Source organism: Salarias fasciatus, chromosome 10 (genome assembly GCF_902148845.1).
Source record: "Salarias fasciatus chromosome 10, fSalaFa1.1, whole genome shotgun sequence".
In the NCBI taxonomy this organism is placed as follows: Eukaryota; Metazoa; Chordata; class Actinopteri; order Blenniiformes; family Blenniidae; genus Salarias; species Salarias fasciatus.
Genome location: NC_043754.1, coordinates 16,980,042 through 16,992,663, shown reverse-complemented (window position 1 = coordinate 16,992,663; position 12,622 = coordinate 16,980,042). Strand labels below are relative to the sequence as shown.

The 12,622-nt window shown below is 44.5% G+C and overlaps 1 protein-coding gene across 1 annotated transcript in view; it reads right to left on the bottom strand.

Annotated features, from left to right (window-relative positions):
• Nucleotides 1-12,622, bottom strand: part of frem2a (FRAS1 related extracellular matrix 2a) — a 54,718-nt gene that overhangs the window by 10,657 nt on the left and 31,439 nt on the right. The window contains exons 5-11 of the mRNA XM_030100193.1: nt 10,190-10,315; nt 7,371-7,622; nt 2,127-2,276; nt 1,812-2,021; nt 971-1,168; nt 509-673; nt 122-304 (exon numbers count right to left, since the gene is read on the bottom strand). Coding sequence (XP_029956053.1) covers nt 122-304; nt 509-673; nt 971-1,168; nt 1,812-2,021; nt 2,127-2,276; nt 7,371-7,622; nt 10,190-10,315 — 1,284 coding nt within the window. The remainder of the gene's footprint in view (nt 1-121; nt 305-508; nt 674-970; nt 1,169-1,811; nt 2,022-2,126; nt 2,277-7,370; nt 7,623-10,189; nt 10,316-12,622) is intronic.

Here is a 12,622-nt window from a genome sequence, read left to right as displayed (position 1 = left end):
TAAATTATGTCGCACTACTGTTTCAGAGGAGGCAGTCTGAAATCCAGCTTTTTTTTTTTTTTTTTTTTAAATTTGAGCTTTTCCAGGTTGAACACTCAGCGAAGCGGGGTGTGAGATTCACCTTGGGAGACGGGATAGTAGTCCTCTCCTGAGACGGCGGACCCATCTTTTGTGTGAACGCGAACCACCGACACTTTTGAAGTGTCACCCACTCGCACCACAGGGATCCTCACGGTCGCCACGCTGCCAGACTCTTTGGGTTCACTCACGCTGAACTTGGTTTCCAAAAACCGAATGATGGGCTCTGAGGAGAGGGAAAAAAAAAACGCAACGCTGCAAATAGAATAGCGACTTGTGGAAAATAGAGAAGTTAATTATCAGAAGCGTCGATGACAGTATTTCAGCAGCGTAACTAGAACATTATTGGACGAATGAAGCACTTTTCATCTCAGCATATTCTCTCACTTCCTCGCTCTCCCTCTCCCCCCCCCGTCCTCGTTTCACTTACTGTCAGCCGTGTCCTTGATTTTCACCAGAGTCTCGTTCAGAGCGCCTACTGATGCGCCAAACTGCGAGTCGCTCCTCGGGTTCCCTAAAACCAGCCGAAGCTCCTCTCCTTCCTCGTACAGTGTGTCATCAACCAGTGACAGGATACATGGCTTCTCCGCCTCACCTGCAGCGCACAGCATGACGGTTGACAGGACACGTCAAGAAATTTGCCGAGGAAAGAAAGAACACAAGGATTTCTACAAAAAAAAAAAAAAACTGTACAGCATACAACATACAATATCTTATTTGTGTGACTATTCTCTCTATTTGCCGAGCTCTTCTCAGTCCCGGATAGAGGGGAGGAAAAAGCAGTCGGTACTGAGAGCAGAAAGTCTCTCAAACAGACTGTGTGGAAAGGTTTATTTAATTGGAAAAAGGTGTCAGCGTTGGAGAAATGTGAGACGTGTAATTACTGAAATACCCGGTAAGAAGCTGATGACAGATGCATCGGTGTTGGGACGCTCGTCAAAGTCGGAGGCGACCTGCGCCGAGCCCTGACGGGTGTAGCAGCGAACGGAGGACTGGTGTCTGACGTCTCCGCTGCGGTAAACCGTCGCCGCGATCCGGCCGTCGCTCTCTTCTCCGGAGTACACCGACTCGCGGAACTGGACCTTTGGCACTGTCGGTCAGAAGAAACGAACGTCTTCCACACCGATATTAGAAGCAAATGAAATGACACAGCTGTGACAGGAAACTCTTTCTCTGAGCGAACGCCGCTAATGAAGAAATTAGCAGTGAAATTATGAACGCGTCGCACAATGAAAGTGACAAATTAATTGCGAGCTGGCATTCTGTGGAAGCATTCAAACTGAAGCTTAAGGAGGATATTGTGACAAGCTTGAAAAACACATTTCTCGGGCACTGAAGTAGTTTTTAAGATTTTAATGTGGTTTTAAAGCACTTGAGAAGCCACTCTATTCATTAAGAACAATAAGCTTCATTAATTCAATACATTTGATGAAAAAAAAAAAAATTATTCAAATGCAGATCTTGTAAATTAACACGGCAGTACTTAAAACTGGAGGCAAAAATAAAACTTTTAAGATTTTCAACCAGTCAAAGATTAGTTAGAGTGGACATATAAATACTCGTTATTGTGTCCGTGAACTCAGTAAATGTTGGTTGATGGCATCAGAGAAGAGTATCATGTACCAATATAAAAGAGTAACTTGGAAAAAATATCTCAAATTAAGAAGGGATCTTCTTCAGGGATACATAAATGAATATATTATAGCATCTCAAAGAAAAATGGGATTACTTACAGTCTGACACAGAGTCGTTGATGAAGACTGTGGCCTTCCCAGGTTCTCCCAGAATGCCATTGATTGGCATCCGCAAGACCAGCTCGAAGCTCTCGACCCCCTCCAGCTCTGGCTGTCCCAGGTCGTCCAGGATGGTGACTCTGAACGTCTGCATGCTCACGCCCGGGGCAAAGTCCAAGTTATGACTGATGCCCACGTAGTCGACGCCGGCTGGAGGAAGACAGAGCGCGGGATGAAGGATAAATGAAGTGATGCGACACTGAGAGGTGATGCAGCTGCCGGGCCGGACACGTTCTTGAGCGAGCGAGCGCTCACCCTCTGCAGAGACGGGCTCCGCCTTTCGAGAGCGGACCGTGACGGTCCCGGTCTTGGACAGGTCAGTTCCTGTCCTCCACACTCGAACCTCCACGTAGCCGTCGCTCTCATCCACATGATACTCCAACTCTCCAAAGTAAAACACAGGAGCTGTGGATAAAAAAAACAACAACAAAAAAGAAAGATTATTACCTAATGCAGCTACGTAGTAATGCATGATATCCCTGCTGTTTCATTTTATGATCTATGAATGTGGGAACTACTGCAGGCACCTTGCAATTAATTTTTAAACTTCCTGACATAACAAACTCTACTACAGCTTTTTAGATCAGTGCATATTTGACCTTTTCTTCACTCTGTTTGTATCTCAGGTGGCTTTAAAAGCATCTCAGCGGAGATTGACGCTCGTGGCTCATTAATTCTCTTTAATAGCTTCCAACAATGTGACCCCTCCTTAGAGGCGCCATTTGTATATGCCACTTAGTTACTTTACTTTTTGTTTACTGTTTATGTTACTAATCTTTTCCCCACCTTTGGTAGCCTGGACCTGTCGGCAGCCACCCGACGCCTGGCATGATGCATTTGTACAGCCGGTCGCCCAGGCACAAAGGTCAAAAAGCGACAGCCCATTAGTCTGAAGTTAAACTTCAGAGAAGCGCAACCTTTCAACCTCTCCCGGCCTCTCGTCCAGCCTCCTTGTTAATTGTCACTGCTTCCTCTGTCAGAAGAATGAAGCACTTTCAACAAATAAGGATGCAGTTAGCAGCGAAAACACTGCCTCTGTGTATGTTTGCGTCTTTTCCTCCGACTGTTGAGGGGAGGAATGTGGAGAGGGAGAGAAAGCGGCCCCCCAGACTGCTCAAAGGCTTGTTTGAACTGGCATTGTTTCCTGAGGCAGCAAAGTGGAGGCAGTCCAGTGTGTATTTGACAGCTTCATCTCTCGCAAGCCCCCCCGCCTCTGCCGAGCCCCGAATAAAAACCTGACAGAATAAAAGTTCTTCCGTCTCCGTTTTAAGATGCCACTCGTTCTCACTTGGCTTGTATTTCCTGGCACATAATCCAAAAATAGCACGCGTACAATCTTTTTTTTGTGTGTGTCATGATCAAACACTGAACAGTCCAGAGATGATTTTTTTCCCCCCTAAATATGACTTTATTGATATATGAACTTTGAATATTTATTTTTATGCTTTAACTGGCCCAGATAACAAAAAGATATGCATGGTGTATGTAAGAAAGGGATCAAGAAAAATTACTGCAGTTATATTCTGGCTCTCTACTTGACAGGATAAATGACAGCTCAGGGCAACGATATCCAGCGAGTATCACACATCAAGGCCCCTCTCTCTATCTGAAGACTCGTTTCCTCAATGCATCTGTCTTTCTCGTTTACCTTTTTTTCCTCCTACACACCCGACTTTACCTAACAGATGTGGCACTGGTTTGTAATGCAAATATAATTTTTAGTTTAGCACAACGGCAGAGTAGAGGAGGGGGAAAAGATTCAGTGCAAGGGAGAAGAATATTTGGAAAAAAAAAACAGAAGATCTGACCAAAAACACCAGTAAACAAGGTGGAGGGTGAAATAACCGGGGAAACACGTCACACATCTGTAAACACCGGCTCAACTCTCCAGCTTACACCTAAATGTACACGGATGCATTCGCACATGCCTCGACTGCTCCCAACTCAACACCACAAGAGGGAGTTGAGTGATGACTGATGAATGAGGAGTGTATCCTCTCTTCCCAGCGGAGCCCCCGCTTGAGGTTTAGCGCCCTGAAATGCGCGTGAAAGCTTGGGAAGGTGTAAAGCCACATTGTGATAATTACCGCTGTGTGGGCGTCTAGTCATTTGTGTGTCACTGCACCTTTAACTACAGTTTACAGAGCGTTCTCGTCTGTCCTCCCAAAAAAGTTCCCCAGGCTTTCGGGAGGAAGGAAGCTGGGTAGAGAGATCTTACAAATCTGCCTGTAAATATTAATTTGGGCCCAGAGGGGCTTTCCTTTATGCGACAGTGTAAACATTACATCAGTGTTTGGGGTTAAAATGAATTAAATTACGGATGGGCTATCCTAAAATGCTGTTTAGCTGCAAGTTTATTTTTAAAGACTCTTTTCTTTTTTATATGGAAAGTTTTCACCACTTTAGGCCTGAAGAAAACCTGAAAGCATAAAAAAATATATCATTTGACTTGACTGTTAGTCATCAAACTTCATTATGAAACTTCTAAAGTAGCGTGGAAATAAAGGCGGCTTCATTTTGAAACTGCACATATGTACAGCGAGATTTGAAATCTTAGCCTCCTGTTTTAAATCACTTACGATGACGTTCGCATTTGCTAGATTTACAAAAGCATCCATTCAGCCAGCCTTCATATCGCCTTATCCAAGTCAGAGTGGACTCAAAACACTCAGAGAAAGAAGATGATGTACACTCACACCCGAAAATGTTTTTGGATGGAGGGAGGAGATGAGATTCCTTTCATTACTCTTCTATACACTTTTATAAATCTTGCTTTGCTTCAGCTGATTTCAGCCGAAGGTAAACTGTGGATAAGTCCATCACAGGGCAAATACAGAGAGACACAAAACCACATGAACTCAAATTCACTGTAATGATCAATCTGAGGTCCCAATTAGCCTCATCTGCATACTGGACGCAGAGCGCAGAGAGAAAACCCTGCATGCTCTGGAAGAACATGCAAACTCATCAGATACAGGGTTTGAACAACAAAGCTGAACCAGGCCTGGTACATACACACTAATTCAAGACATAAGGAGGGAAAGGGTTTGTGATGATTTACTGCCTACCTGGGATTTGTGGAGGAAAATGACACGCTTCTGTAGTTGAAAACTTCTAGAATAATTTAAAAGAAATGAGTTCAAATTCGAATCCCTCCTCTTCTAAGTGTGCAGCAATCCACCTCCTCAAGTGGAAAATAACTGCACTTTCCCCCCTTCAGCGAGGTCAGGTAAACTAGCCGGCAAAACCGCCGCCTCGGCGTGACCGGCGGTGAGGCTCCCCCTCATATTGAAATCAAGGACTGGGCTTCCAAGAAATACTCCGAGCTAATCTACAATTCTACAAACTCAGCTGCAGCCACACATGCACCCGAGCGAAAAGTCTGCGCGTCCTCTCCCCTCGGCAGAGCGCAAGGAGACGACAACACTCACTTTAAGTCAAAGTGTGCAGCCATGCAGAGCACAACACTCGGGGAGACAGGTACTGTAGAGTTTAATCTGATAAGGCACTAAATCGAGCAGACATCCCTGGGCCCTTCTTTTGCGGCTGAGCGAGAGAAAGTGTGCACGAGAGAGACAGAAAGAGGGGAGCGAGTGGGGAAATGGATGGGAGGAAAACACCGGAATGAACTTTCCTTTGACCTGGGGGAAGAAAAAAAAAATGCAAGTGGTTTAGGGTTTTATGTTGAGTTGATGTTGTCAAAAAGAAAAAAAAAAAAAAAAAACATTCAGATGCCGGAAAATGCGTACACAAGTAAACACACGCCGTCGCGCCTCTTGTCTCGCTATTTTCCTTGGCGATTTAAGGTTACGCTAAAGAGAAGGCGGCTTGTCTGCCGGGGTGCAGGTATTAGAGCGCCGTCAGATGGAGAATTATCCTCCGGGAGGCTAAAAATGACACATCATCTCTCGCTGGAGTTGGGCTTTCACAAACACATTTCCATTCCTTTGAACTCCAAGACTCCGAGCACCAGGAATGAAGTCTTCTGACAATTTACTAACAATGAGATATTGTGTCGCGCTTCTTGTTAACTAGCCTCCAGATGCCCCCCCCCCTGCCGGAACAAACACACCAAAAGCACATGCACACTCAATTTGGCACAATTGTTTGTATCTCTAAATGAGCCCTTGATTGTGAATCATCACTGTTTTATTTGCCCCAATCTGCATTTTGGAAACGGTTTCATGCGTTTACTCTCTTACTGTTCTCCTGATCACAAAAAAAAAAAACTCAATGGCTCAACAAAATGACAGACCAACATCGAGGAAGACTGAAGAGTAATTTGCGAAATAATGTTTACTTTTGCTAAGATTCACTCTCTACCTGGACTGTGTGCAGCGAGCCTTCAAACCCGAGCAAAACCCAGATCCTTTATCACGGGCTTTAACGGTAAATGGTGGATGGATTTCACTTATATATTCACATGATGCAGCATTGTCTGCATGAAATGTTTTTTTATTGAAAGAATTCTGTATAGACCTACTGTCAGAAAGTTAACTCAAACAAATGCCTTTGTTGGTCCTTTTATAGTATAATCTATTCTCAGAAGATGATGAACAGTACCTTCCACTTCTCCAATACAAGGCAACGCTAAAGTGAAAAATGCCATTTTATTGTTTTTCTACAGGGAAAAACAATCATTTGAACTCAGCTGGATGTCAGCTGAACTATTGCTCATATTTGTTGCATTTGGTGCATTTTTTTTCTGAGAAACTCGGCAGAAAATATAGGCTGTCATTTGTACACCTGTCTGATACTTGTCTTCTTAGATCCCACAAAGCCTCAGTGGGCAGCAGACGGCATGGATACAAGACAAAACTCTCCCATACAGTGTCAAATAATCCATCTAATTCCGTGGTATCTGACTCAAACTCAGTAGTGTTTCTCTGTTTCTTAAAAAAAAGAGAGATTAAAAGGTATAATTTTTACTGGAATAATCCATAGTGTGACATTTAGCAAGAAACTACAGGCGCAGACATCAATGTGTCCGTAAAGTAAATCAATGGCGAGCGGTGAGACGGGGGAGAACGCTTGCAGATTGGAAGAGGTATTTCCCAATAGGCCCGAGAAGTCCCCAGACACATCTCCAGCTCGGTTTTCTGCCTCTCAGAATATGTAATCTATTTGTCCATACGATGCGGTAACTGGATGAAAGCAGACAAGGGACATGTGTGATAATCTGGTCCCGCCGGAGCCCCGTGTGACTCTCCACTGTAATTAAAACCTGTCAGTAAAACAGCGAGACGGGAGCGTGATCCATCTGTCTGCTGCCGGCGCAGGTCTGTGTCGGGGTGTTTCCGGCTCTCGGCGGCATGCCTCAGCACTCACAAAGTTGGTAAACAAGTTTAATTAGGAGAAATTCTCCGGTAGCAAAGGCTCTGAAAACAATCCAGAGCGCTACAACGCCTGTCACTGTGAAGTCAAACCCTCAACAGGATGCTTCAGTGTGCATGTTCGGCTGTAGAGGAAATAAATTATGACACAAAAACGGTGACTTACCATCATCCATGTCTTCTAAAATGCTGATCTTGGCAGTCGGGTAATGCATCCCCAGCCGGCCGCCGACGGGCAGCGACAGGCTGACGTTGAAACTCTCCTCTCCTTCGTACAGGGAGTCGTCGATGACCACCACCCGACACTGCTTCTCCCTCTCGCCCTTGTCGAAACGGAGCAGGCTGCCGTGCTCCTCGGGACGGGAGATGTAGTCCGAGTACGACAGCACGGTGGTGGGAACCGTCCCGGTGGCAGAGCCTTCAGGCGGGATGGAAAAGCGCAGGGACCGATTAAAAAAATTGACGCTCTTGAAAGAAAATGCACCAGGCAAACACTAGATTTGTTAATAGCCACTTAAAACTTAATTTAAGACTTTTAACAGCATCCATCCATCTTTAACTGCACTTTTTCACACTTATTTACAAGCGAAATAGACATCCGCACACAATTCATATTCAACCTCAAAACACCATTTTTAGAATATGTGAGAAATTCAGAGAGAACATGCAAACTCCACATTGACCCAGGGTTATTGTCACTGCGATGTTTGTGTGCAAACCACTAAAACGCCACTTTCCAGATTCTCCGTCTTCTTATAAAGAGCTGCATTTATGATTGTAAGTTTCACACGTTGGTGAAGCGGTTCACACCGCCTCACCAAGAGGATTCCTGGTCTGAAGCCGCTGGCTGACTGGATCTTTTATTCAGTGTTTATGGTAAATTATGCAGGACATGCAATGTCTTTCACCCAATGTCAGATGGGCCAAACTCTGCAACCCGAAACTGAAAAAGTAAAAAAAAAAAAAAAAGATAGCTAGGACATGCAATACGGAAAGTGTTTTGTTTTTCAGAAAAAAAGGGGAAAAACTGTTGAACAGTAAGACCAGTGGATGTTCATTCCAGTATCTGCCTCTGAATTCAAATAAAAACTATATTTAAAAAATAGAATTAATTGTAAAAAAAACAAAACAACAACAGCTGTTAATTGTCATATAATGATTTCACTGAGCTGCTGTTGCTTATTAGTAAAGTAGCTGTTCTATTATTTTCTGATTAATTCTTGTCAGTGAAAATAATTAATGGAATTAAAAGGCAGCAAAACCAATCAGGTCCATTAGAAAACTTGATTTAAAGAGGCGAAACACAGCAGGAGCCCTTCAGTTATGTCAGTCTAAAAAATATGGTTTCACCACTTGAGTTTTTTTTTTTTTTATTTATTTTGAGAAATAACACTTTTATAGTCCTATCGGCTGTTAAACAGTTTGCACGCTGGAGAGGAGCCAAGACGCTCCATCTCTGCAAGTTTTTGCCATAAGGTGTCAAAAACTCTTCACACATCATCAGTGACAGAAAGTAATTGATGGAAGGTTGAGATTTTCACAGAGGAAGAAGCTGTGGTTTTGGAGGATGTTTGGGAATCTGAACAAACTACTGCAAAAAAAAACCAAACTTGATGAACCGTAAAGTGAGATACTCCTGAGCTTATGGCGCTATATGCAACCTGCGAAAATGCAAATCTGTGTGAACAGTTTTCCTTCCGGTAAGTTCACCGCTCTGAACAGATATCGTCAAAACAGACTAACACTTTATTTATGCATTTATATATTAATGTTTCATTAAAAAAAAAGACCAATACGGGAGGCATCCAAAACTATGCGAGAGAAGCCATGATTATTTATGGCAGGTTTTGAAATTTTGAATTACATATATCATAAAACCTTCTTGTATTTGAGTGAGGCATGGCATACAGTTTGCAGAGCTGTTGTTCCCACAGCAGCCTTCATCCTGTATTTTCTGTGTTTGTTCGATCAGGTTCAGTTGAGGTGAACTGACCGGTCAGTCAGGCTCAGTCCTACCAACAAACCACCTCAAAAGCTTCCAGTACAGAGGCACACTGCAGTGTTAACAACAGTGACACCTGAAGGCATCAAATATTTGCCCTTGGACTTTACCTTTAACTGGATCCAATTAAATATTTTCACGCTAAGCAATCCCTTTGTGAGGCGCTCACGTCCTTCTGGATCACCATAAAGCTTGTTAACAGATTCATGAGGCGCTCTGATTTGTCCTGCTTCAAATCTTTACTGACATTTGACTTGATGAGATGCAGCAGAGCAGCAGCAGCAGACAACACGTCATCCCAAATCATCAACAACTGTCAACGCCAGACTTGAAGAAAACTTGGAAGAAAACTCTGGGCCCGTCCACTCTGGATTTCCAAATGAAATGTAACTTTAACTGCTATGTGAAGAGAAAGTAATGAAAACCTGAATGGTTCTCCTTTCAATATACCCAGGTGAGACGCTCCTCATGGAGCCGCTGAATGACCCGTTTCCTATAAATATCCCAGGTGAATCCATCCGCAGTTCTTCAGTGTGGCTGTGCAGATTTTTCTTTTTTTTTTTTTTGAATCACACTTAGGCCTTTCAGTCAACTGTCAGCTTCACCCGAGTCTGCTTTAATCCAGCACGGTGCCAAGAGACGAGGCTTCTGGCACTGTTTGTCTGTGGCTTGCCCGCTCACGGGGGGTGTCAGCCGGTTTATTTTGGACAGATATCAAGCTCGCTGTCATCCCCACGATTGTGCTAACGTGCACTTTGAATGGGATTGTGGTGTTTTGTGCTTTCAGTCACAATTATCCAATTGATAATGTGACGAGGAATGTTTTCAAACACATTTCCATTCACGCCCTCGTTTTGAAGAGATTTGGTTCCGGATATTTTAGAATCATCTGCATATAGCATCAATCAACTGATTCAGGCGGTATGACCATCAGAGTTGGAGGCAGCCCAGAGAACATGGAGATGAAAATGGCGAGTTCGTACCCTGCTGCGTGAAGCAGATCACCATGAGCTCCTCACTGATGTCTCCACTGCGGTGCACCGGGATGAAAAGCTCGCCAACGTCTTCCTCCACCGAGAGGATCTGTTCGGGGAAGAATACCGTCGACTCTGTTTGGAAGAGAGGAAAAAAAAAAGAGCAGAAGGTGTCAAAGAGAGAAAAAAGGAAAGGGTAGTCATTTGTATAACAATCTGCAAAAAAAAAAAAAAAAAATACTCCACAGTGCATAATGCCAGGGAGGCTTGATGCAGGTTTTTGTTCTGGCTCTGCATTAGTAGGCTGCGGCTAACATTTTTTTAATCTACTGAAGTGGTGGTCCTGCGGTGTGCTTATTCATATTCAAAAATAACTCTCCATCACAGTTTTGAGCTTGATGCAACCAGAGGTGCTCTTCAAAGAGACCCCTCCGGAAGTTTTTCTCAGCACCTCTTTGGGTCGCAGACGATTCCACATGCAGAGTTTATTCTACGCGGGGAATCACTCCTCTATACACACCAGGGTCAGCCGTCTCTCATTCTTCCTCTCCGTCTCACTTTCTCTTCCACCGCGTTTCTCCATCTCTGACAGTAGCGTGTGATTGAGAGCGAGACTCACAGCCAGTGAAAGCACCATCTATCAAAGCGGAGAACTTAGTGCCATTATAGAAACAATAAATGCAGAGTCTATTTTCCACGGACGCACTGGGACCAATAAAAATGCGAACGGAGTGGACTGAAAGTTGCAGCATGTTCTTCTTGTTCTTGCATGGTTTTCTTTTGCTGCCACTCTCTGAGAGAATAAACGGGTGAATGATGGGAATCGAATAAAAGCAGCAAAAACTGCAGCAAAAACTCCAATTAAAATGGCGATTATAACAGTGAAAAATCAGTCAGCTTATATAGATACAGAGAGAGATACATCGATAGATATATGATTGTGTCGCAAAGCGTAAAGAGGGATCAACACCTGAGACGGCTCCTCGGGATGAAGCCATCACCATAAGACAATCTCGCGAACAGCGGGGGGGTCAAACATTTCTCCTCTTTAACGATAACCCCCGATAAATCGTTCTGTCTACCCTCAATCTTCATCCCTCCACATCATTTCACGTTTCTATTGCGGCCCACAATCTGCCGCTCCCCAGGGGGGGACACGAGGACTCGTGGCAGGAGATTGGGGGTCCGCTGCTTACCTATTCTGCACACACACCCGCGCGCACACACACGGCGTTCTGATTATTCGATCCTTCTCTCCGCCCATACTGAATACGGCCCCCTTCTCACAGTTCTCCCACATTTCGCCTCACCCCGACTCTCTACTGCCTGCACTCCTTAAATTTAAGGCGAATTTCACCCGAGCGGGTCAAGTTTACCTCCTGGTGACAAATCACACATTCACTTTCCAACATACGCTCTGACGGAAGTGTTAAAGCAGCGGATACGTGCAGCTGATCCTCTTTGGCTTTATATATTTCCTTTCTTGCTCCTGTCTAATCGTGTTGCTGCACTGCTGGTGTACATTAAAGGAGCACAGAACCAGGTCAAAGTTCAAGACCAAGGATGCATTTTGTTATACTGTATATGTCATGCCCGAGACAAGAGATGAACCGCTTCAGCAGAAACTCTAATGGATACGATAGAATGTGCGCGGTCGCCACTTGACCTTGTGCCTGAAGGCAAAAAGATTACTACAGGAGCACAAACAGTTCATCATCATTTGAGGGAATGACCTCGGCGCAAAATGCAGGAGAGTAAAAAGTTCCACTGATAAATAGCATCCTTTCAGCACCGGAAACAAGAAAGTAATCACCACCTGTGCCAGGCTGCTGCTGCTGCTGCTGCTTCCGTGCGGGCGAACAGTGGGCTGCTGCCTTCATCTTTACTCAGCACAGCGCATGGATAATGTATGAAAGAAAGTCATAAAGTTTCGGAGGCGGAAAGATGTGTGATCACACAGATCAACCACAGGCAAACGCGCTACAGGATAAGCCGGCTCCTCGGCATTAATCAAAGCAACAACAGGGTAATAGAGACAGTTGGGGGGGAAAAAAAAGTACGCATTCTTAAAAACAGAAAGCAACATGAAACAATATAGAAAGGCTGGAGGCGTTTGTAGGGACAAACAGTAGATTGCTCATGCTGGTAAAGCAAGCTCCACTTGTTATACACTCCTTAATTTTGGAACACTTTCAGTTAAAGCTCAGCAATCCTCTCTGCTCCTCTCAAGCCGATATTAACCAAGCTGACGCGTCCTCCGGGGGGGTGGGGGTTGGGGGGTGGGGGGGGGGGGGACTATCCCGGCTAACCAGAAGACCAGACAAAGCCAGTTTTCATCATTAGAGAGAGAAGCTGGAGAGGCGCTAACGCCACAGGCATAGCTAAAGCTTCACTGGCCCATTAAAGTCCGAGTGGCATGTCTCTGTCACATTAGACAGTCCC